Source organism: Labrus mixtus, chromosome 4 (genome assembly GCF_963584025.1).
Source record: "Labrus mixtus chromosome 4, fLabMix1.1, whole genome shotgun sequence".
NCBI lineage: Eukaryota > Metazoa > Chordata > Actinopteri > Labriformes > Labridae > Labrus > Labrus mixtus.
In genome coordinates this window covers 28863687-28889662 of record NC_083615.1, presented here as the reverse complement: position 1 = coordinate 28889662, position 25976 = coordinate 28863687, and the positions used below count along the sequence as shown (strand labels likewise).

General features: G+C 40.4%; 1 protein-coding gene across 6 annotated transcripts in view; it reads right to left on the bottom strand.

Annotated features, from left to right (window-relative positions):
• The window catches only part of dyrk4 (dual-specificity tyrosine-(Y)-phosphorylation regulated kinase 4), a 39650-nt gene extending 14873 nt beyond the window's left edge, over window positions 1-24777 (bottom strand). For 2 of the 6 annotated variants that reach the window (XM_061036717.1, XM_061036721.1), the window contains exon 1: window positions 13796-13952. In XM_061036717.1, coding sequence (XP_060892700.1) covers window positions 13796-13852 — 57 coding nt within the window. In that variant the 5' untranslated portion in view covers window positions 13853-13952. Of the gene's footprint in view, window positions 1-7257; window positions 7808-13795; window positions 13953-24004; window positions 24075-24631 lie in introns of those variants that run through there. The other 4 variants (XM_061036714.1, XM_061036719.1, XM_061036716.1 and 1 more) reach the window with 4 other exon arrangements.
• Window positions 24778-25976: the final 1199 nt, after the last annotated feature.

Here is a 25976-nt window from a genome sequence, read left to right as displayed (position 1 = left end):
TTTCTCAGAGTGTTCCTTTTAGCTCACTAAGATATAATGTGCACAATGTCAGGAGATGAAATTGAGTCGTTATCATGGGAAAAACCAGTGTTGTTAGCACAATATAACAAGATAAAGACGTCAAGATCTCAAGAAAAACAACTGGAATTTACAAGTAATCATGAGAAAACAGAGTAAAATAAAATATATGTGTGTAAGTCCATTAAGGGCTTCCATACAGCAAAATGTTGTCTTTTTCTTGTCATTACAGGTAGAAGGTGCAACTTTCTGATCCAGTAGATATCTCCCTTGAGCACCAGCAGGAAAACCCAAACAAACTTCTGTTTGGCCACACCTCCGTCATACTGAAGCCTCCGCTCTCCTCCACCAACACACCTCAAATGCCCCTCCACTTGTGTTCGCACGAAGGAGTCATCAAATGGGACGCACCATAATTAAGTACCATTAAGCGCTAAATTGTCCTCGGCTCGAGCTGCCAATGCTTGTGTCCAGCATTGTTGTGTTAGCAGGCTAATGTTAGCACACTTTGGTTAACTCATAGCTTCATCTTGCATGTACAATTAATACAAATTTACACGGAGTGACAGTGATCTAAAGACACTTATGTGACATCCAAATAAGCAGTGAGTATGTTATTTTTCTTTCTAGTCATTGACTAAAACAGCTTTATACACAAGGGAAGGAGCCGGCCATCCCGTCCACATAAACCTGATGTAAACACGACTTTGACAACAACACAGTCAGTGGGACTCGCGCTTCTCACTTATTCTGGACAGTAATGACTCAGAGAAATATTCAAAGAGGTTGTACTGAATTCCTGCTCTATGAGTTACTTTAATGATGCATTTATGTGCACCGCATAGCTTGAGTCCCACAAAACTTTAGAAAATGCTAAATCAGTCAGTGACAGGGCAGAATATCTTGCCAAATAATGTCATTTCGTATGGAAACACAAGCTCTGATCTGACCATGTGGGTCTCTCCAGATTTGAATGTCTGACTAAGAGGTCAAAGCAGGGTCAAAGGTTGAGTGAAAAAAAAAATGTAACAGTTAAATGTTGCTCAAGAGTCAGAGACAAATGAAAACCCTTCTGTTCTTATAAAAGTTGACGCCCAAGTCTTACAGAGTTGAGTTCAGATTTTAGTCGATGAAAAGCGGGCAGTTTTCTCAATCCAGGAGCAGGAAATATTGTGAAACACCGACCGATAACAAGATATTTTCAAGGTTGCCCGATGCTATGCAATATCAAAACTTAAAACAAGAAACCAGATGTAACAGCTTTACCACCCTGTTGGTATCCTGATGTAAATGTAACATGAAGACATTTTGTTTTCCTTTCAGTAATCATCACCACAGGGAGGAAACAACACGGCTGCCTTCTGTGATGAAGAGCAAATCAAATGAGAGTAATATGATTAGTTGATAGCTGTTATGCAACAGTGGTTTCCACTTCAGTAATCAGCCTCAGCTTTGGGACAGCATGAGATAAGCTTTGGAGGAAGCTGCTCCTTGTTCCCCGACCTGTATTTGCACTTGAGAGCTAAATCATTTAATGAAAACACTCACAAATGATGGACTTTAAATCACAGAAGCAAGAGCAGACTGCGCTGCCAATAAGCGTGATTGGCCCCTGCTGGTGGAGTGGCCCTTCAGGAAATTGGGGGGACAGAGAGACAACAAAGGGGAAAAGGGCAACACTCTTAGAGGTGGGAGGCTCCTTTAAATTTGAACTGATTAATAATGACAAGGGCAGCAGTGGGAGGCGTTCATGTTATACAACCTGGATTACAGCCAGGCTTTATAAGCAAGCTGCACCTCTGTGGTAAAAAAATGAAGAATCTTTTTGTCTCTATTTATTCAAATTGTAGAGGGGGTCAATTCTTAAACAATTTATCAATGTTTAACTTAGCCTAATAAAACATTTATATGAATACAGTATTATTAAAATGAATAAATCCTTGGATTTTTGCATAGTTAGGGGCGTGGCTGTGACCTCCAGGCTTGTTTATCCGACTGCTATATTTCACCTTACTGAATTTGACGATACAGCATAGTGAGCTAATAAGCACATAAAAAAGCACTGTCCGACACTACTCACGTGGTCTTGCCAGAACTGATGATGACATCGTTGGCAACGCACACTTAAAACCAGTGCTGGGCGCACGTCTGTTGATCTGTTAAACGTTATTATAAGCGTTCATTTTTTAAATCAATTTTAAACATGGATGTTAAATCTAAAACATGACTATCAGTCCCTGTTATTCTCCTTTTTCTTCAACTGATACATCTGCATCATGTGTTATGCAGGACATGAAAGGGAGAGAAATTAAAAAGTTCTGTTTCTACTTGGGCTCTCAATGGCTATAGTAGCCATAGCGATAGTGAATGGATGGTCCTGATTGGTCCAACAAGTGTCAATCTAAAGGTCAGAGAAGTAGCACAGAGAATACAGTTCAAAATTGTGAACAGCAGTGGAAATTTTGAAGCAATCCGTGGATCTTTACGGATGTAAATTAAATCTTTCACTGGTTTTGGATCATTGGGACCCTTGCAGATGCAGCAGGACGGTTCAATCAAAAAGATGTGTTTTTTTGCCAGTGGTCTGACAGATGTGAAAATTCGGGATGCTGTGTTGGTTGGACCTTGAAACGATTAACAAGGTTAGAATCACAAGAATGGCTTTCTGGGGATGTAAAGCATGAGTGATTAACACCGAACAGCAGTTGTGTAAATGACGATGATAATGAGAAAACACAGACAAAAGTCTCTATTATTTGTAGATTTAAAAGACGTGTGTAATTTTGAGTTTTCTAAGTCATCACAGCCTCTGAAGAACAGAAATCTGTTGACAAAGTAAGAAGCTGATGTGTCTGTTGTTTTATGACAACAACATTGACATTTATTTCAACTTCAGGTAATTGATAAAGGAGTGCTTTTCTAGTCTTCTGACTACTCAAAGCGCTTTTACACCACAGGTCACACCTACACATTCACACACTGATGGTAGAGACTGCTATGTAAAGTGACCATCAGAAGTAACTAATCCAATTCATACACACTTATATGCTGCCAACGAAGCAGTGGGAGCAATTCCGGTTTAAGTGTCTTGCCCAAGGACACATCGGACATGTGGCTGCAGGAGCTGAGAATTGAACCCACAACCTTCCAGTTAAGCCACAGCAGTCCCTATAGAGGGTTTAATAATAATACTTCTCACTTATTATTTGTACAGCACAACAAAATAACATACACCCTTTATAGTGTGCTACAGAGTGAGTAATGGATGATTTCAGACACAGCCAATCATTGGAGGGTATCAATGTGTCAGTCATATTACCTGGCTTGCTAGCACTTCCTGTGTTTCCTGTAACAGTTGTTACGTATTTTTTGTTAGTGGCAGCGAGTACATGTGAGTCAGGGTTGTTGACATGGGCTTTAGTGACGAGAAGACCGGTTATTTCAGGGAACATGGATGTGTTTTCTTTTACAGCTCTCCCTTCCAACTTGAGATGTTCTTGAACGAGAAGCAAGTTTGCTACGATCCAAAAAATCTCTAAGCTTTGAGAAAATATACCAAATCTCCAGCCTGCTTTGACCTTAATTTAATTCCATTTTCCTGGAAACAATTTTCCATTGTTGAAACCTACCAAAAACTTTTTTGCCAACCCCTAGTTCCCGTCCAGCTCCATCCATTCCTAATATGTTCATTTCTGGTGACCATAAAACCATCATCGCCATAATCATAATCCCAAATTTGAGGCTTTAAAAATGCCAGCTCAAACCACGGGGTGACGGACACTGGCTAAGTCCAAAATTTATGTACAGTATTTACTGCATACCAGGTTGTTATAATGCTGCGGTTACAACATGCTGCTGCTGTAATTCCACTTTTTCACTGCAGTATTTGAGTGAAAAGGTAAAGAGAGAATTTGATCAGTAAGATTGTTTGTAAAAAAGATTAAGTATAAAGATTCCTGAGATTTGGGGAAATACATACACTGCTTGCAAAGACTTACACCGTTTCCTAACAGCACATATTATGTTAGAGTTGGATATCGCGTCTCATCGTGCATGATCGCATGCTGGCTGTCCACACTGCATCTGTTAAATATATAATTCTTCTCTCTGTGAATTTCAGTTTCCTCTTGCATACAATTTGACATTTAGTGCTTTTTAGGAGCTGTTGACTCATGTTTTTCTCCGTTTTTGTTGACACAAGTCAAAGCACAACATTCACATCATGGATGTGGATACTGTTTATGCACTGTTATCTCCACTTTGTACAACAAGCTAACAAGCTTTGATGAGTGAGAAAAGCGTGTGTCCGTGCCATGTAGAGCCCCCGCCTTCCTCGTTCTCCATCTGTCTACGCAAGCGACCAAGAGGAAAATAGAAACAGGGTGTCAGGAAAAAAGGCACGCCGCGTCCCGCTGCTTCTTGCTGCGTCGTTCACCGGCAGTTAGGACACTCAACTAAGCAATAGATTAGGGCTGATTTTGTCGCTGATGCTTGCTCGCAATCAGAGGTGTCAAGTAACAAAGTACAAATACTTTGTAACCTTACTTAAGTAGAAATTTTGGGTATCTATACTTTACTGGAGTAATTATTTTTCAGCCGACTTTTTTACTTTCTACTTCTTACATTTTCACACAATTATCTGTACTTTCTATTCCTTACATTTTAAAAATAGCCTCGTTTCATTCCGGCTTGTCATCTTTAAAAAAACACAAAAAAAATAAAAAACCTATCCAGATAAATCGCGACATCTGGATAGAGTGAATTTGATTGTGGTTAGATGAGAGGTATAAACATATACCATTGCGACACCCTACTGGTTTGTACGCGATCCATCGCACCTGCACATGACACAAATCACGTCACAATCCAGCAAGGAAATAGCAGACGTATGTAGCCTAGTACGAAGATGTCCGTGGCAGAGACAACCATACAAGGGTAATTGTTACTAAGCCTGCCCTGGGGTACACCAATTTTCTTGTCCAGTTTTGTTATCTTACATCTGTTGACCTCACAGATTCCTGCAGCTAAGCTTGGATGTACATTTACATTCCAATAAAGGCTATTGATAACATGCCTCTGAAGACTTTTTGCACCATTACATTACTTATAGACAACTAGTCATCATATCTTCCTCTCCATGAAACACATGTTAATACTCAATAGTACACATATATGGTTCTTTGTGTATTTGCATTGTACTAAAATGCGTTAATTTTCAATGGGCATAAATGCGGATGAAGGTGCATCCCAAATTTTTCAACATTAACATTTTAATATAACATTATATTCATTATGGCCTTTAGAAAAATGTTATTTGGGGAGGTGGGGTAGAGCACTATAGGCCCCTGTGGCGCGGCCTAAGCTTTTGTCCTTAATGGCATTTTTTTCCCTTTACATTACTTTTACTTTTATACTTGAAGTAGTTTTGAAACCAGTACTTTTACACTTGAGTAAAAAGCTTGAGTTGATACTTCAACTTCTACAGAAGTCTTTTTAAACCCTAGTATCTATACTTCTACCTGAGTAATGAATGTCAATAATTTTGACAACTCTGCTCGCAGTTATAGGTATTAGGACAGACTGTAAGACGATATCATGTCAAATTGTAAAGCAAATAAACTGGTAGCAGGACATCTTCGCTTAGCATGAAGACAGGAAACAGAGGAAAACAACTAGCCTAGCTCTGACAAACCTTTACAAGGTTTTAACGAAACCTCTAAAACTAAAAATAATGCATACTCTATCGTTTTTATTTTATAAAGACACTTAAGTGTGCATAACGTGTTTTTACAAGTGTTACTTCAATGCTGGGAGCATTACTTTGAGTAGGCTGCACTGGTTTCAGTGGTGCTGTCAGGATTAAATTTCATACTATACACAAAAACCATTCCAGTGTGTGTAAGACACCTTAATCCTTGAGGTTCCCACACGCACTGACACGATCATCAGTGTTTGGGCGAGCCAGAGAAAGAGAAAGACAGTGCACTAACGCCCATACAGCACCAAAATTCAGGTTAGCTGTTATAGTAGCAAGAAAACTGGCCTTTAAAACAACTACCAGCTTAATATCAGGAGCACTGACTGTAGCATTATATACCCTTCAAGCTATTCCAGAGGAACATGAAGTAAAAGTCAGCATTAAGCTTGAATCTATAGGCTGCAACATGTTCACTTTGACAGAGTCAGACGCCCTTTTCAAGTCATCAGCCTTAAGAAAGCCGATGAGTTAACGCACTGTGGATGGATGCTGTGGTGTGAGGAGAGTGTTCTGGGCTTTGAAAACACTAACTGTGGATATATGCAGTCTTAGATTGCTCCATTATGGACAAGCTGGCTGCTGCCTTCTGTCGTACAACTAATAGTTAGTAAAATCAGCAGACTATGTGCAAGTATTACACTCAGCTCAAGCTTCAATGCAAAGTTGCTTTTTATTTCCAAAAGCCTGCAAAATGTTTAATTGTTTGTGTTTGCTCCTTTCTATACTGTATACAATAAACATAATTCTGCATAGCTAGCTTCACAGTTTAGTGCCAGAAAGGTACAGACGACCGTTACGATACTATTTATGTTACAACAATCGTATGCTCATGATCATATGTATTTGCGTCATGATGTTGATATGGTGAGTGGATGCAGCCAAAGGCCACAACTCAAGAACAGAAAAGAGGAAAAATAAAAATTGTTCTTATTGTTCAATATTACTGCTAAGCTAAGCTAACTCACTGTCTGTATCGCATAAGGATGTATGTACGAGGGTGATATCAGTCTACTTATTTTAAAGTAAGACTAAATCAAAAATGCATTTCAAAAGTGACAGACTTTCCTTCCATGTTGAAGCATGCAGAGAAAAACAAAAAGGTCAAGTCACACTTTAGCTTTAAACTACACTGTACAGGAGTGTGTTGTAGAGGTCAAATACATAATTAAAGTGTGAGCGAGTCAGCAACCGTAAACCATGCCACAGTTCATATGGGAGAGTCATTATGCTGTGCATTTTGTCACCCCGGTGAGAAGCCGCTGAAGCAAAACAATGCAGATACAGTATACATCACCATGACAACCAAGTATCAATGAAACAAAGCGTCACCGTTTCTGTATAGCCATAACAAGGAGGGATGTGTTTTCAGTGAGTAACGCTCAATGTTCAGAGTGATCTGAAGAGGAAATAAAAACATAAAAAGAGAGAGAGAAAAAAGTCATATGTGGAACCTGTTTTGCCTTTTTTGCTTCCAAACATACCTCGGGTTGGACCCTCCTGTTCCGGCCCCAGCAGCAGCAGCCCTGAAAGAGGCTAAAAGCACAACAGGCAGGTGAAGTCCCGTCTTCCCACATAGCACACCTCCCCCATGCTGCCAGGACAACACCTGAAGTCCAACTCAGCTTCTAGACATCATTTCCAACCAGAGCCAGGCAGTTTACCAGCAAGTCAGAGATCAGATGGACACGCTCTAGATCGAAGTTAAGGATGGTGACAACGATAGCAGGGCTGCATTTCCTCCAACTTATTGATTAGGATCTGTATCAGGACGTTGCTCCTCGACTCCATTGTGCCAAAAGACGATTCTTGAAGTTAACAGAGCTTTGATGCCATGAAGTTTACATACAGAGACTTTTCATTGTCATCTTCAGATGTGTACAAATTAAAAATCAGATCTTCACAAAGTTTGTCACCTCTCTCCCCTACACTCTGCACTCGTCTGCATCATATTCTCACATCTTTGCTTGAGATCTCAGTGCGTCTTCGTCACTCTTTATCTTCAGGTTCCTCCTAACTCTTTTTCTCTGCTCCAGGACACAGACAGCATAGAAAGGCAGCTGCAGACAGACAGAGAGAGGATGCAGTTGCTTTGTGAGGTTGCTATAATCGGTGAGGGGAGTGCTCTCTGTCTTTGCTGCGACCGATGACGTACGGATGGGACTCAACAAGGGACTCATCTTGAGCCGGAGACAGCAGCAGGGGCCTGGCACTTAGCTTCCTGTTAAAGGGGGCCTCTGGGAGTGCAAGTTGGGAGAAGGGTAGGGTGGTGATGGGACTATAGAGAGGGAGACTGGTACAGTAAAAAAAAACAGATCCTATGATCCTCCCAGGAGAGCTCATCATGTGGCTGAGGAAGTCAGACAGCAGGGAGGAGGAGCAGCTCCAATGAACATCCCATGAGCTTCTATAGACAACTTTCCTCTGCCTTCTCACTTGCCACTGTATCTTAGAGACAAAGCCAGCAGGGCTGTCAGGTTCTTATCCCCCCCTCCATCTCGTCTACCGTTCTGCACCTGCTCTGTCGCTGCCTCAAACCCCTGCGGGATGCTACAGTCATGCTGACAAACAGCGCGTATAGCTGAAAGCTTATCCCACCACGCCCCGGCTGCTCCTGGCCTCCTGCCTGCTGCACACAGCAGCAGGGAGCTGCAGAGTCCACAGCAGGACCGGAGATATAAATGGAGTATTAGATTTATACTGCTGGTAGTCAAAGGAGAATCAAGTAATTACCTCTCTGCACCTCTTCATCAATGATTTAATGATTGACCTGCGGTACCAAAAAGATAAAATTCTGTTTACAGTTGCCAGGTAGGTTAGAGTGCAGCATTTCATTTTAGATGTTTGCATTCCAAAGCACATGTCCTCTTAGAGACTATCCTTTCTTACATTAGTTCTGCCCTGCAACCAAAAATAAAACCGGTAAATCACCCTGATTTGGTGACAGGGAAAATGTTGCTATTTCTGTAGCATCGAGCGACAGGCTGCTGTATTTCATTACTGCCCTGTCAGCCTGACTTGACACATTTATGACAGTGTGAGCTGCCGCTGCTCTTGTTTCCGTGTCAGAGGAAGTAACAAAGTTAAAGTACTTCTAAACTGTATTTAATGGGAGATCTCAGGCATTTTGTTTATTCCTTTATACATTTGAACAATGATTCACTCCACCCTTTGAAGCAAATGTAATTTCCAATTCTTACATCTTTAGAAAAAACAGGCTCATTACTCCATCTTTTACACATTTTGAAAAGATGTATGGATTATTGCAGATTGCATCACTGCACACATTTTTACCAACATCTGACTTCGACCTAAATAGAGAGAACAATTAAACCTTACCAATTACTCTGTGTGCATCCAGGGAATGGCTAAGCCCTTCCTTTCTTAAACAATAAAGATGTGAAAATGACGGAGTGCTTTAACTGCAGGAACCTAGCGTAGCAAACACCTAACAGTCACAAGAAAACAACACAGTATCTCTAAATGGGATTCTGCGCTATCTCTTCAATCGCTACAGATTGAAGAGATACTAAGAAACTAACTTCGTATCTCTCTCTAGCTCTCTCTTGTGAGAAGTGTTAACAGCTCTACTTGACGAGTTCACACAGCAACCTTCAGCTAAAAAGTCAGTTAGTCTCAATACTGTTGGGTAAAATGGCTGAGGCTTAGAGACGGTGGAGGACGATTACAGATGAAGCTAAGAAGAGATAAAGAGTTACTGAACAAGAAGCTGGACTAGAGGAAATATTGGATCATGTCAGTCGATATTGGTGCTTTGGCTTCTCGTGTCTTTGTCTGTGTTCTGTCGTGATGTGCTGACGGCAACAATAGCTTGAAACGAGGCTGTGCGTGTCTCCTTTCAAATAATGCTCTCAGTGCAGAATCATTTTGAAACACCACTACTCAGTGCATTTCCACTGTAAGAGACGGGAAGCATGTTAAGATTTTAGAGGAAGCATTTCTTGAAGTCCCTCTTCACCATCCTCTGCTAGTCAATAAATGCACTTTGTCTATCGGGGGCAGAGGCAGAACAGCAATGTGTGTGTTTTATGTGTTGGTTGGCGCCAACTTGCATCAAACTGAAGTTTAAGTTTAAATTATGGTGATTTGGGATGCTAATTCTGTTAGCTAAATATGTGTACACATTCAGTAGATTCAATACATAGATTTGTGTACCTTAATAAGCCTTTTTTAAAAAGTACATGTACTTTTATTGAATGCATTTTTCTTTTTACTTTTTTCCCTGCCTCCTGCATATGTTTTTTTTAAACAGTTTTAAATCAATGCCTCTCAAACCAGCTATAACTAAGTCATTTGAGCTGCTGTTGGCCTCCAAAGGCCACACCTTCCCCACGAGTGTAAACCATCAGGCCGTGTCCAGAGAGCGAGCAGCAGGTGGTTGGGCAGGCTACACTAGGCCAGATGAATTAAGGAGCAAATTAGCTCCTCTCAGAGGCCATAGCCTGGTGCCTTACATTCTGATGGGGCTCTGGCTAATTGCTGCCAGCTGCCAAACAAGGCACACGAAGCGATTTGAGCTGCCAGCCAAAACAGACAGTATCAGAGTTTCCCTCCATTTGGCAGAGAGGACTGTGGGTCGGTTGACCTGGCTGGCAGGTGGACCGCAGCATCTGCACTTTTTAGCTTCTCAGTGACAACGTGACAGCATGTGAGATGTGGGTCAAGTTCACGAGTTGACACAAGCGAATACATTAACAGACATGGAGGCAATTATAGGCTTAACTATGACTTACACGTGATAATTTATGGTGCTTAGCGGGTGGACAGTTAAGAAGTACAGATAAAAAGTGTTTGAGGTTTCGATGCATTTGCTCTTTAATCTTTCTAAGCTCAGAGGAAAACGAGGGAACAATTCCCTTTAACGGTCAGTTCTCTGCCTGTTTATTCATCTGTTGTAAAGAATATTTCTCAGAAACTGAAACCTCTGCTATAAATAGTTTCTTGTCTGAGCAGTTTCTGTCCCACAGAGGGTTCATATTTGCACAGAGGCGACTGACTCAGCTAAAGTACTGTAACAATAGCAGCTGACAAAAACCGGCTGTCAGACAGTGTCTTAAAGGAACATCCAATAAGTTGTAAATGTAGAGTGATTATAATAAAGTCGAACTGTCAGTATTTGTATGATTACTCTTATTCTAGGTCAAAATTAATGCAGGATTGTGTGTGTGTGTGTGTGTGTGTGTGTGTGTGTGTGTGTGTGTGTGTGTTTCTTTGTTGCCCTTAATTTTGAGGGCACGTGAGTGTAGATTGGAGACAAGGCTGAAAATAAAACGGGGCTGGGGCCAGACCAAATCCCATTAGCCAGGTGGAGAGGCTCATCCCCCTGCGGTGAAGAGACAACCTCCTTCATTCATCCTGTGACCAACAACTGTGACGGTTTGATTGTAGTGAGGTCTGAAGGGGCTGATGCATCAGCCACAGTCCTGCTTTGAACTGTATACAGTATGTTTGCAGCATAGCTTCAGTTACAGGACATGCAGTACTGCTGCCACATATAAATACACAGGGTGGTGTTCACACTTCAGATGATATGACATGTCGCTGCTGGGTGAAAGCAGAAATACAAGGCAAGGTGGCGCTCTCACTCACTCTGCATAAATAGCTTTTTTTAAACAGTATAAAATAAACATGACAAACACTCCAACTACCATTTTATATACGACAACGTAGTTAAAAAATCATTACTTTTATAGTTATCTAAACCCTTGGCTACAACAGTCAACAGGACTTGACTATAAGCTGAAGTCAGAAGAACGAGTTGATTGGCTGATGCTGAAATGAATCTTGAGCTGCAGTTCTTGTGGTTATAATTTTCTCAGTGACATAGGCTCAAGATTCAAAATCTTTATTTGTCACTCTTCACATAGACTGAACCGTATATAAATAACGGACCGAGCAAAAGCCTGAGGTCTCCTGAGGTAAGTAAGACGTGAAGTTAAAAAAAAAGAAGTGGGAGTAGCGGACGAAGCAACAGAGTCCGCCTCACGATGCTATAATGAGAATATTTGACTTTATATTAATGCTACATGTAGTTCAACGGAATCATATCATACAAAAGAGCGGATGCACACTCTCTGCACCGTGCAGGAGTTATAGTATATAAACCTCACTATCCCCTCCCATTGGCTCGAGGTGAATTCTCCTGATTATAGCCCTAATACATAACAGTTGATAGTTGATGGGTCAAACTTTAAAATAAAAGTGCACTTCAGATAAATGTTTCTCAAACATTTATTTCTCTGTTAACGAAAGCGGCTCCTGCAGCACTGTGTGCACCAGGTTGGCAGAGTCCAGCAGAAACGGCTGGAAATGTAAACAACCCTGGTCCGTGAGTGATTTTTTTTTACCTTGAGTATCTGCTTCAAACCGGCACAACAATCGGTTCTGCTGTGGACTGTAACTAACCGTGGGATTTTTGCCTTTTTGACAGGAAGTGAAAAGTGTATTTTTGTTAGGGGCTCTTTAACCCCTACAGCACAGACTCTGCAATATATCTGCAATGTTTTTGCGCATGTCTCTAAGATATTCCTACTTAGTGTGGTCCAACTGAAGGAGGCTGAGGAACACAGTCCATTAGTAAATACAGTCTATATCAGACAGACAGGCAGTGAAATGCAATGGCAGTACTGCAGGACCATGCAATAAAACACTCAAGCATTATATCCGCAAGACACGTTAAAAAAATGATTATTTTACAAAAATGTATTCCTCTACAAAACAAAAGTGCACATATAATAAAACTGATGCTTAAAGCCTTCCACTGCTATGCACAACACACAAACATGATGATTCATTTTCAGAGTATGATTCATCTGAAGGTGATGCAAAACAATTGTTCAGTAATTTTTGTTCAGTATGTGTTTGTTTCTCATGGAGAACCTCTGTATGCAATGTCATTGTTTCAGTGTGTGTGCTCCTGCAGGTGTGTTTGCGTGGGGGCTGTTGATGGAGGTGCAGGTGGAGGTGGAGGCTGACCTAGAACCGCATATTTGTGTCAACTGTGGCGGCCCAACAATACCACCTACACACAGACAACACATAATCCTCCTTCGCTCTGTGCTACGTGACAAATCATTTCATGTCCTGTGATAAACCACCATCAGACACACACAAGATCATCCTGTCTGTTTTTTTTTTATCACAGACCCAGACTGTCACCAAAATGACTAAAGGTCACGTTCACTTTATTGCTTGTGATGACTGAGACATGTTATTACAAAAAGCCCATTTCCCCGACAATGTGTTGGATAAATAATCCCTGTCCTTTTTTTGAGTAATCCTGTGAATCTATGAGGTGCTACGAAAATCACAACACTCAGTCACAGATGAATAATCACAGTTGTTTGTTCGACTTGGTCTGTACTCAGCATTATTCCTGCCTGATGCCTTCTCACCAACACTCCACTCATCTTTGGTTTGTTTGCATTGCAGCCATAAACAGAGGCAGCCTTTAAAGAAACATAACCTGGGAGAACATCACTCATACAACTGGAATGGGTTTTTTTGCAAAGCAATTCCTTTCCCCACATTCAGTAATAACCTGCCTTCATGATTATCCGAGTGATCGAAAACAAAATCATTTTTCAAATATTTGACGAAGATTCTGTGTAAGAATTCAGGTCAGACACTGAGGTATCTAAACATTTGGTCAAAAATGAGCTGATTACTTCATACTTCATTATTTCTTCCAACGTCTAAAATACAAAACAAAGCTGAGAATATTGAACGTTTTCATGCAGATATCACGAGGATTTAACTGATGGCTTCAACAGTTCCAGTGATGGGATCAGGTTTGGAACCCTAGTTTTTGCATCTGTTCAGTTCAGTTAATATTTCAGGAGAACATATTTAAAAAAATATTCAGAATTCAAAACTCGAACACAAAGGAGGCATCTTCATCTGCTTCATAAACAAGCCGCCCTCAAAACTGTCTGTGTAGTTTTCACAGCGGCTCAACCAGCTGGTTTTCTCTGCAAACTGCTGCAGCGTCGGAAGGCTTACCTCATTTAAGTTAGAAGTTTTTCCGTCCCTGGAGTGAGATCCAACCCAAGGCCCCATGTCCAAATGTTTCTGTTATTTTAATGAAGCTGAACATGAAATAAATGGCGTGCACTTGCAGCCGAGGCGGGTGTGTAGCTAATGAATCGCACAGAGTGTGTATGGGATTTCTCAAGCCTGTGTATTTATCTCCATAATCAAAATGTGTGTGTCATGGGTTTTGGTGCTAAATATGCTTGCAACACTGCAGGCATTAGCCCGTATCATGTACAGGTCAGGTGTTGACCTGAATGCCCCACACTCTGCCCTGCCAGGTCTGAGAACCCGAGGACCCGAGGATGGAGGGGACACACATGAGCAGCCGGGCCGGTGAGTGATGAAGGGCTGGTATCTCTGGCAGCTTCGAGGTCACACATCTTGTCCTCAAATGGCTCTGATGTTGCCCCCGTATAATGAATCATATCAACTAGGCAACACTGTGCAAATCATCCCAACGCATTATCCATTTTTAATTTCCCAGAATTCCCCCCTCTCTGTCTACCTTCAGTAAATCTTCCCGCCACTGCTAAACGCGGCTTAGTTACAGCTAGTGCATGACTGACTTGTTCCGTCACTGCCTGTATCCCCTCGGCTTGCCCTCTGAAACCTCTGTCTGTCGCCTTGGTCCTACAGGGGTGACGGGCAGAGGTGAGCTTTGTCACCCAGGTAAGATGAGCGTCGTCCGTCCTTCTTTTGACCCCATAAACACTAACTCTCCTGTCACCTTCCACAACAACCTCGCAAGGTGATCTGCTTTTGTCGCCACCTGGACACAAAAGCCCTGATGTCCGTGCTAGATTGACACAGACAATGCGCTGCCTTCAAATCGTAACAATTAGTGCAAATTAGAGCTAATCTGATGACATGTGCAGCAGATGTAGACAATGAGGACTGGAACGCTTGCTGTGTTTGGGTGCCAATTACAAGCTGTTCCACACAGTGTCAACAAAACACAGCGGATGGTCAGAGTCTGTAAAGACGATCCCTTAAAACTCCAACAGCTTTATTATCCGCGGCTCAGGTGTAATCTAGCGAGCTGGCTCCCAGGCCTCATGCAGCAGATGCTTCAGGGTTATACTGACACACTCTGGTCTGAGAGGCCAACACAGGTTAATCCTGATTATTCTGATCACTATGATGTAACACAATTATCAGCATTAATGTGAACTTAACTTCATGTGTTCATTTACATTTAACAGTGATTAAAAACAATCATTTATATTGCAGTGTTTTTCATTATCATCTAACTTTCTTTGAAGATTTAGTAGCAGTTTGAAAATGTAAATGTAAATTACCTGAGCACAGTATTATTAGATTTTTTAAACTTAATTTTGCAATCAAAGCAAAAAGTGTTATAAAACATCTTGCTGATGATCGGACTGATCTAAAATCAAACATTAATTAACAGGGGTAGGAATTACCACAGGCCCCACAATATGATATTATCAGGATATTTGAGTCACAATTAGATATTATTGAGATTTTAAACATTTTGCGATATGCTGAGAATTGCGATACAATATATTGCGATTTAACATTTGTAACTGCAAATTATGTCGACAAAAATAAACTAAATCAAGATCAATGTTTTGTCAAATAAGAAAAGATTCTAAGACTATTCATCTCACTTCAGTTTTTTATTTCTACACAAGGGGAGTCGAGCTCACAGACTGACCGACACTGTGATCAAAGTTAAACTCTGTAAAAGGCTTCATGCTCCTCACAATCTGAACTGTTATTTCAATCTAATCAAACTTGAACATATTTTTAACAATGCAACTCGTTCAAAATGAATTGTGCAACCCCTTCAGTGAATTAGAATTAGAAAAGCATATATGCTATTAATGTAATAAAAATATTGGAAGCAATGAGACAATATATAATATCACCACAGAATTTTTTTTTTACCCCACCTCTAGTAATTTAGACCTTTATCAACACCTTTTGATCTAGACAGCTTTACATTCCTATCTTTTTTGTATTGTGTTTTCATCTTCAGTTTTTATGACATTTTCAATTAATAAATAAATAAATTTATCTATCAGTTTATTTGTTACGGACAATACATGTAGGCATCGTTATCTAATTAAAGTGTGACTGATGCAACGTAAACAGGACTTCAAGCCATGGCTAACTTGCCATCCTTGTCCCTGATTAGGCTTTTAGGAAATAACACACATGATTGAACAACACTGTAAAGTAGACATAAAAACTGACAATTGTAGAAGACATAAGATAATCAGCGACTTAGATGCATTTTTTATCACAGGATCACAGGTATTAAGTCATGGCTGAAACAACATTATTCCCACACGTAAACTTACATAAGATCACAAATGTCTGTCGTATATTTCTACTTCCTTCTCTTTGTAATTTTATTTTATCCTTGTTGCATTCTCTATTAATAACTGAACTGTTTTTATTTTCTTCCTTTCCTTTTGATTTAATGCTTCAAATTAGCATTTAGCAAAAAACACTAAGAGCAGTGCATCTGGGACTTGTGCACAGTTAACTTGTGCTGGTTACAGCACCAATGTTACTGTATGTCCATGTCAAACAAATAAATAAATAAATAAAACAAGCAGTAAGAGGACACAGGCAGCAGATTGATAATGACTAAGAATAAGCATAAGGAACAATAACTGTAAAAAGAACTATGAACGAACAAAAAGAAAAGAGGAGTAAAATATATTGTGCTATAATTTAGTGTTCACAGATTTGCCTTTTCTTAAGACATTGTTTCACCTTGTTATTAAAGCTGTGGACAGCTAATTTTCTTTCTGATAGGAGGTTGTTCCAAATCTATAAGTAGGTTTTTCTTTCTAACTCGATTTCAAACATGGCTGTTTTTCTTTTGCATTTTGTCTAGTTTCATCCAAAGCTCAGGCAGGTAATTTCCTTATTTTAAAGCATGTTTAGCTCAATATCCTAAAAAGATGATAAACACACGTTTATACATATTTTAAAGCTTCAAAGGTACATTGATTGTATCTGCTTTAAAAACATCCTAAAACAAAGTAATGCATTATACTAATCTCATACGATCATTGTTGTTAGTAATTCAGCTACTTCACGACCATGCACATGCACTCTATGGAGTGTGTGGAGTAAACATTTGCAAATTGACTTAACTTGCAGGATCATTGAAATCTTATGAGCATCAGTGAGTCTTACAAGGTAACAGCAGCCGGATCCTCTTATATAAGTTTATTTTATTTATTATTTATTTTTTTATAAGACCTCACACATTATTACACAACACAGCTCCTGAGCCTGTATGGCGATGGAAGGAGCGGGTGCGACGGGGGAGGACGTTGGCTTCCCTGTTTAGCAGCTTGTTACTGCATGACTCACTGTTAAAGGAAAACAGACACCTACAGCAAGCAAGCCAGGCACTCATTAACAAAAACTCCCTGGGTGGCTGTTCACACAGCATTCTTTGCAAATCCAATTAATGTTTATCAGACTCAGGGAGTGTCTCCGCCCGGCTGTCCTCTCTGAGTGTCAACACGACCGCGAGGCTCCTCAGCATTGAAAACCTGCAGCATGAGAAAGCTCAGTGTCGGCAGTATAAAGCTGAACGCTGCCCAGGCTTTCACAGCCCTGTGTGGACCAGTGGGAGGGATACTAGTCATCCACAGCAGAGAGGATGCTGCATGCCTGTGGAGATTCACATGTCGAGAAGCACGGGCCATGTGACAACAAGCCAGAGGCGTATCTGTTTGCACACATGATGATCGCAAGAACATATAAATATGGATACAACTTGAGCTGCACACATGACAACACATGTGAACTCACAGACACGGATGGAGAAATAAGTGGAAAGTGGATTTAAAAGTATTGCATGGCTGGTGTTTTGAATTTCCTGCAACATTACATAAATGCATGTCGGGATGTTTGTGCAGCTGTGACGGCATGTCTTCATGGCAACACTAATGTAACATTCAACAAGTTTCTAATTAATCCATGATCTGACTGACTATCGCTCATAAAGAATATGGCATGACAAAGCTTAGTGAAATGCGAGCGCTTGAAGCTAAAACTCTGAAAATAACTTCACCATGGTGATCAACCTTTATGCTGAAATGGTAATTAATGGTATTCAAAACACCTGAGGCAGTGATGAATAAGACATAAAGTAGAGTGAGTAGGCTGTCATAGATGTAAATAAACTGGAACCATGGCAGGGTGAGCAGGAGGCGTCCTAGCTCAACCTGAAGGTGTTCCTCTTCTATAAAAACATCAGCTCATTACACAACACCCTGCTTATTAAGAACCAATAATCTGACACAAAAAATACAATCTGAAACCATTTTATTGATTAATAAATTACTTTCTTTCATCCGGTAAAACAGCCCGCTACATTGTACAGACGGAGCTTTGTCCATATCTTTGATTAACGCAACAGTTTTCATAAAATCGGCTAGGCCCCGTGTCCACCTAGCATTTATTTTTCTGAGCGGCAGCGTCTTTTTTCAATTGTTTTCAATGAGTAGAGAGCATTCACAGCAGCAGGCACGCCGTCAGAGGAAAAGTGCAGCACCCAGCGTCTTTTATCCGAGCGCTCCGCCTTTTATGCGGCTTTCAACTTTTCAGGAAGACGCTGTTGACTGTTCACTGGCGCTCTTTTCCAAATGTATGATATTCCCTGTAGTTTTGCCGCCTACGGATCGTGTCTTGGACTCATATCCTCTTCGCTCCGTGTCTGATCGGGAAATAAACTATCTAAAATAAAAAAAACATACAGTCGGTCATAAAGTGGCCATTGTCAACAGGCTGTTGTCATAGAGACAGGGACATGCAGCACTTCATGCAAGTACTCCTGAGCGCACAGCCAGCACATTTCTGCCCAGAAGATGGACACGGGGCCTAAACTTGCTGTTATCATTCACATAAAAACTGAATATTTCCCCTGATGGTGCAATGAGACAAGGTGTAGAGGTTTGCATCGAACAGCGCAGCACCTGTTCAAGGTTTTCTACCTCCTTGCTATCAGAGTCTGGTTTCTTTGCTGCTTTTGTCTCTTTTCAGACAAATGTGCAGATTTTAAAAAGACATTGTCTGTGTTGTAGTGGTTAGCGCTGTTTCCTCACAGCGTGGAGGTTCCTACTCCGGCTTCCTCCCTCAGTCCAAAGACAGGCTCGGTAGGATAATTGGTGACTCTAAATTGCCCGTAGGTGTGAATGTGAATGTGGCTGGCTGTCCGTCTCTATGTCATCCCTGTGATATAGGTTTACTCCGCCTCCTGCCCAACAACACCTGGGATTGGCTCCAACCCCTCATGACACCAAACGGTAAAAGTGGTACAGATAATGGATAGATTGATGGTCTCTAGAGAAACAACAGTCCTCAATGCTGCTGCTTGACCAATCAGAATCAAGTTTCCAAGAGTTAAGCTACTAGGTCTTTAAAGGAAGAAGATATCCTTTCTTCAAGGGAATTCGAGGAGACATTCAGTTATATTCTCTGTTGTTGAGAAATGCTAAACACACTCATCACTCATAGGCTGACATACACTCACATGCTCAAACAGGATCCTATGGACGGAATTGGGAGACATCAGAGTGAGAGGCTGCAGGTGAAAGAGCGCCTGAGCAGTTGGGGGGTTTGGTGCCTTGCTCAATGACTCCCAGCCCAAGTCCCTACAGACTGAGCTACTGCTGCCCACAAAAAGATGTTACACTACCTAGTCGCAATATAATGAAATTGATGCAAATATGCCAAATTAAAAATCGTTTTATAACACAATATACTTTGCAATTTACCCTCTTTTTCTTTAGGCAGCAGAGACCATGTGATAAGCAAACTTTCCAAAACCCTGAATAAAAAGTTGTTTAAGGTGACACAAAGCTATGTGCTCCAATGCCAGGCTGCCACTCTGTTAATTTAAAGGGATTTTCCAAAGTTGTGCTGTAGCTACATGTATTCATTTGATTTAGGGTTTGCTTTTTCTCTCAACAAAAGTGTCCAAAAGGTCTTTTGGAAGATATTTTCAGTGTCACTTTTATGAAAGAAATCAAAATGCTTTCTTCCATTAGTAACTATACAACCTCAAAACAAACAAAAGTATTTATTTAATTTATAAAGAAAATAAGAGAATTCTGCATTTCCGTTGTCAGATAATTAAAATAAATATCTTATGTATTTATAAATTTACTTTATTGCCATTCCTTTATAAAAATTGTAAAAAAAAACAAAAAACAACTACGGATGAACCCATATCACGATACAGATCAGGTCATGAGTTGATTGTGTCGTTACATCTCTGTTTGTTACATTGCAGCGAAATGCAATTTTCTGCAAGGCCAAACACCTGAGAATTGTCTGTTAAGACATATAAATACAGCTATCAACAAATACAAATATAATAACATGCAAAAATATGGAAAGGGTCAATGTGTGTAAATGCCATGTGCTGGGTTTGTTTGTGTTTGTTTGTGCATCATCATGTGTGTGTTAAATCCCACTTCCACCGTGTGTCATGTGTTGCCATCTGACCTGAGGCAGCTGTATTTAACACATCATAAATATAGTTAAGGTTCCAGCGATGTTGTTCTCTATATCAGCGCATGTGATATGTCTCCTGTCCAATCAGATTACTCGGGTGAATATAACTGTTACGTAATGTAATTTATAAACAGTGACTAACTCACAGTGAAAGGGCAGTGTGAACCCTGTGCTCTGTGACACTGATATCAGCCTCTCTCTCTCTCTCCCCCCCTCTCTCTTTAAATGACAGGCTTTAATTCAGGGGTCCGATAACAACAGGGGACAAAGCTGTGAAGAGAAACCCTATCAGGGGCAGGGTTCATCTGAATAAAGGGGCAGCCAATCCTTGTTCCTCTGTCTGAAGGGGTGAAGGCTCGGCCTGCAGGTGCAACGGACCGCCCACATGAACAACACTCTACTGACTCTACTGGTACTGATCATAAAGAGTGCAAAGAATAATCACCGTCATGAGCTAACAGTGTGTGGTAACATGGGTTTTATTCCCCACTGAGGGAAAAGGGGACCTTTTTGTTGAAAAATCCAAATATTGTATATTGCATAATATAGAACAGCCTCATGCTTAAAATAATACTGTCCTCACATGATTTCTTAACTGATTTATTATTATCGCCAATGTATTTGTGCCACTTAGACATTGTTCTCTCTGTTGAAGGCAGCTTTTGGTTAAAAAAAATATGACTGAAAATAAGAGATGTGGCGGATCTGATCTAATATCGGGTACGATATTGATGTAATTTAAATATCGGATGTCAGACTGACGGGGCCAATCAAGAAAATTTGGGCACTTTAAGCATTCTCAGCTCGCTCAGTTTCACTTTGAAGACATTCAGACTGAGCTGTAAGAAATGTCCACAAATCGTCTCCATGACGACGTTGAGACCAGATGGAACAGCTCAAAATCCAACATGTGGCTCCTTTCCTGCATGTCATTCCCCATTCTCTGACTCTACCCACTGCTCTATCTCTCCAATAAAGGCACAAAAAGCCCAAAAAGTTAATCTTTAAAGTAAAGTAAAGTAAAATTCTTACACTTCAGATTAAAAGATTTAATTTGAAAACCTGACAGTTGTGGCTGCTTCCTGTTTGTCTGTGAAGCCAGCACAATGCAATGTCGGGTTTAGCACAGCTTTGTGTAACCTCACACATAATACCAACAACAATAATAACACAATTAATTATGATTCAAAAATATCTGAATTAGTATCAGTATCGGTGCATCTGTACTGAAGATCTGTAATTTATTTTTAAAGCTTTGAAACTTGTGTACACTATCAATCTTTAAAATAACAGAGATTGTATCTGTTTAAAACACATCATATTGAAAAGTATCTTTGCGTTGAAAATGTTAACAACCTCAGTTGAAACCTGAGATGTAATCATGTTTCCTGCCAGTTTGAAGAAAAAAAAAGTCTATAGTTACAGTAAACATAGATCCCTCCGAGAGAAACCTTATCAGGCAAAACCCCTTCACATACACAAAGCTTCACAAAGTGTCCAAATGCATAAAAATCAAACATGCCCATGCAGCATAACAAACCACAAATCTACCGTTTGGAGGATCTGTTAAAAAAAGACGCTGAAATGTCAAAGGTGGACTTCCGAGGTGAGTCATCCAGTATTACGCAAGAGCTGGAAACATGAAAACACTCTGCCTGCTACGGTCTCCAGGCATTTCACATCTTGAAGGTTTGCGATGCTTCTGCTGAGAGCAGCTGCTTGCGTCTGTATTTCCTTATGACGCAAATGATCTTCATTGATATCCCAACTTAGTAAGAGAGAAAATCTTTTGAACCGACACCCTGAGCGAGGGGTCCTCTCACAGTAACAGCCTCAGATGCAAGGCTTTTCTATTATTCCCTGATAAATTGAAGATGTTTTTGGCATCATAGCCTGCACTGTTATCGCTAATTAGTGAGAATATACAAGTGATGGTTCCTTTTTTAGATGCTGACATTAAAGGAAATAAAGGGAGCATGCTGGTAAAAGATTGACCGACTCACCCTGAAGAATAAAGCTTTATTTTGCATTTTAGTCTGTGTAGATATGGCTTTCCCTGCCTCCATTTAATTCCTGCAACCGCTTTGCACAACTCTCCACCTCCCCATCACTGCCAAGATTTCACATTTTCATCAGCTTAATCATCTACTCAGCCTGAGACGACATCACCAGGCAACACGTCCAGCACCAGTGTCCTGACTACACAGGGGGAATTAAATCTGCAGCTGCTCATCTACATCTCCCTGCAGAGTCCAAGTGCAAAACACCTTTTGGCAACAATAAATTCCAGCCTCTAATCTGTTTATTATTAAGTTTTAATTTACACTTCATTTGCTTGTCTCTAATTACTGCAATGCAATTCCTTACATGTTTGACTGAACAGTAAAGTCCAAGCTTGGTTTGGATTTGGTGCTTTACCAACACGTGCAAAGAAACACAGAAAAGACGCCATCATTACATCCCGTACTCACATGATCTACTCTGTATATCCTCTCCATTCAGTTACTTCCTAATGAAAGCATCTCTTTTTTGTGGAGCCTGAATAAAGCCTGAGATCGGATAACTTTAGAGTTAGACAGACAGCAGTGTCCTTTGTAACTTTTCATATTAAAGAAACATAAAAAACTAATCTTCATTCCAAACGTTTTCCCTCTGGAGAACTCTCTTTTTGTCCACAGAGAAACTGACTGTATTGAAAGGGAAATGTCCTATAGTGGCTCAGTGAGCGAGATCCAAGCAGCTTTAAAACTCTCTAATCCATGCACACAGGAAGTGATAGTGTCCTCTGTGTTAACGTGTCATTGTAGTGCAGACTTATAAGTGTTGGAACTTTCCAAAAAGAGGACATCATGGCAGGGTTAACCCAGGCGGCATCAACACCAGATTCAGATATAGTATGAGGCCGTAAGTGGCCCTCTGAAGACGCAGGCCTGGTAGATCTGTCTCCTGAATTTTTCAAATAGTAAAGATGGTTCAGAGTGACCAGCCAAGAACATCACCAGGCAGAATATGTTCCCCCGTATATCACTTCTGCTGAGTGCACACAATAAACGAATAACATTAATTTAATGACCTGCAGATAAACACCAGGTGTAGGGTTGCTTACAGGAACACAGGGACATGGTTGCTGCTGTAACTTAGAACGATAAGATAGAAAATGATATGATGTACAAAAAGATGTGATATGTGTTTGGATAGGCCAGGCACAGCACGGCAGGACACAGCATGAAATGGCATGATACGAAACCATACGATACCGTACGATGCAACATGATATGATATAGAAAATGATGTGATTGGCTAGGATACGATATGATACACTTTATTTTCCCCTTGGAAAAAAATGGTGCACACATTTAGCAAACTGTACAATAGAATCCAAAAAAAAAACAATAGCAACCGAGATCTAATGTAAACCGAGAGGAACATACCAATGAAAAACAAAAACAATATATATTACACATTACCCATTTTGCACAAAATCTGCATAAAGAACCCAACATAAATATAGCTAAAGATAAGAAAAAAATAGAATATCATGACACTATTGCGCAATGATAATAATGAGCTGTAAGGCTGACCAAAAAAAAGACTTTACAATCCTTTTCTTTTTTTTCAAAACTACTGACAGATTAAATGAGCAATGAATCGCTTTTATCCTACCTTAATCAGCAGTGGAAATGTGCCTTTTCTCTCCTTTAATAGCGTATCCAGCTTATTTCTGGAGAAGTTTCTGTGCAAAAGGAAAATCTGAGTTAATTATAACTGCACATGATGCATAATAGAAACTATTCTTTGATGATATTGTTTCCATCACAGTTCAGTCATAAACATCTTTGCCCTTGACCTTGACTCAAATAGGAAGTATAGATCTAGGCTATAAGAGGCTGTTTAGTTTATAGAAAGACAGTCCGGGAGCCTTTTTTATTTGCATTGCATAAACTACACTGACACCTTCTGGGCAATATTTAGTTTGTCTTAAAAACACACACAAACACCAAGCTCTGTTTGCTTTATAGAGGTGTTAAGTCATTTAAACTGTTTTAATCGGTGCAAAACTACCAACAGGGTTGATCTTAAAATTCGGTAAGCTTATTATTTAAAGATTGATCATTTGTTTTAGGTGCCTAAAATAATAAACACAAGCCTAATCGATATTTACTGAACTATTGAAGAATTTTAATCAACAGGTTCTCCTATTACATGGACTCGTCTTTAATAACAGAGCTTAACGCTAAGCTGCGTTGTGACACATTTATTCCACACAGACACATAAGAGACTAAACTTACCTTCTCTCTGATGATTTGTTTGGCGCGCTCATGATGATTAAATCAACAGGGTGGCAGTGAGGAGGCGGTCAAGTGCGACATGTCCAACCGATAGACAACATGTCCAACTCACAGCTGACAGCCTGCGTGAAGAGCGTCACAACCTCCGTTTCATCCCAAACACTGTGTCTGCTCCACTCACCGCAGGGGCTCCCTGTTTCTCTAACGCAGCTTTCATGCAGGTACATGCCCGCTTATCTGTGCGCGTGTGTGTATGCGAGAGGGGGGGGGGGGGGGGGGGGGGGGGGCACAAAGCGCGAGATAAAGGAAGAGAAAGACACCCACTGTGCTATACATTTCTCACAAAGCCTGGTGCAGGTAAACATCACCGCAACAAAATATTCCTCAATTACGCTTTATAACTTTAAACTTCAAAAGACAAACTTCATGGGCTGGTTTAAAAGTGAAAGCATGCAGAGGGGGGCCAGAGGTGTGAAGTGCGCACACTACTCAATGACCAGCATTTTTTTACACATTATATGTTCACTAACTATGATCTACTTTACTAACAATGAAGTATCAAATAACAGTGATATTTAATCCTCTTAGATAAATCTGAGGGCAAACTCTTAGTTAACGGCCTATTAGCTAGTCATGTAGAATAAGGTAATAATAAGTGCTCAATAATGACCAATGAGCAGCCAGTATTCTACTAATTAGCATGCTAATGAGCGACTAGTTAACAGTGAATATTGACCTAAGTACAAAAGCACTTAGGCCTTTATAAAATAAGTTTTTCCATCGTTCTCAGTCTGCCTGTGATTTAAAGCTGAACAGCTGAGGAAGACACGAGTGAGCACTCAGTGTATAACCTGTAATGGATATATCGTGAATCTTTTATGAGGGATTTGTCTCCCTAATGTGAAATTAAACTCTCCTGTAACCCCCTTAAAGAAAACAAACAGAGCTCCCCTGATGACTCTGATGGTACTGAATACTGAGAATGATGCTGTGCAGTCATATTACTAAACTAAGATGTTGAATATGAATAACTGGCTGAAATGTCATTGTTGAAGTTAAAGCCTGTAGGCCTTCATTTTTATGAATTCATGCCATAGACTGTAAATATTAATGGTAGAAGCCTGAGTGACATCAGCCATCTGTTCCTGCAGGGGGCTCTAGAGGCTCATCGGCAGCAGCCGCCATGCTGGAAATCCTGTCTCCCCCTAACTTTCAGTCAACCTAACGATCGACCTGCAGAACCTCGACGATCTGCAGGATTTTGCACTTCTGCATTGGCTTAATTTTTCAAGACCAGAGGTTGCCGTTTGATTCATGCAAAATCTTTACAAACGCTTTAATTCAT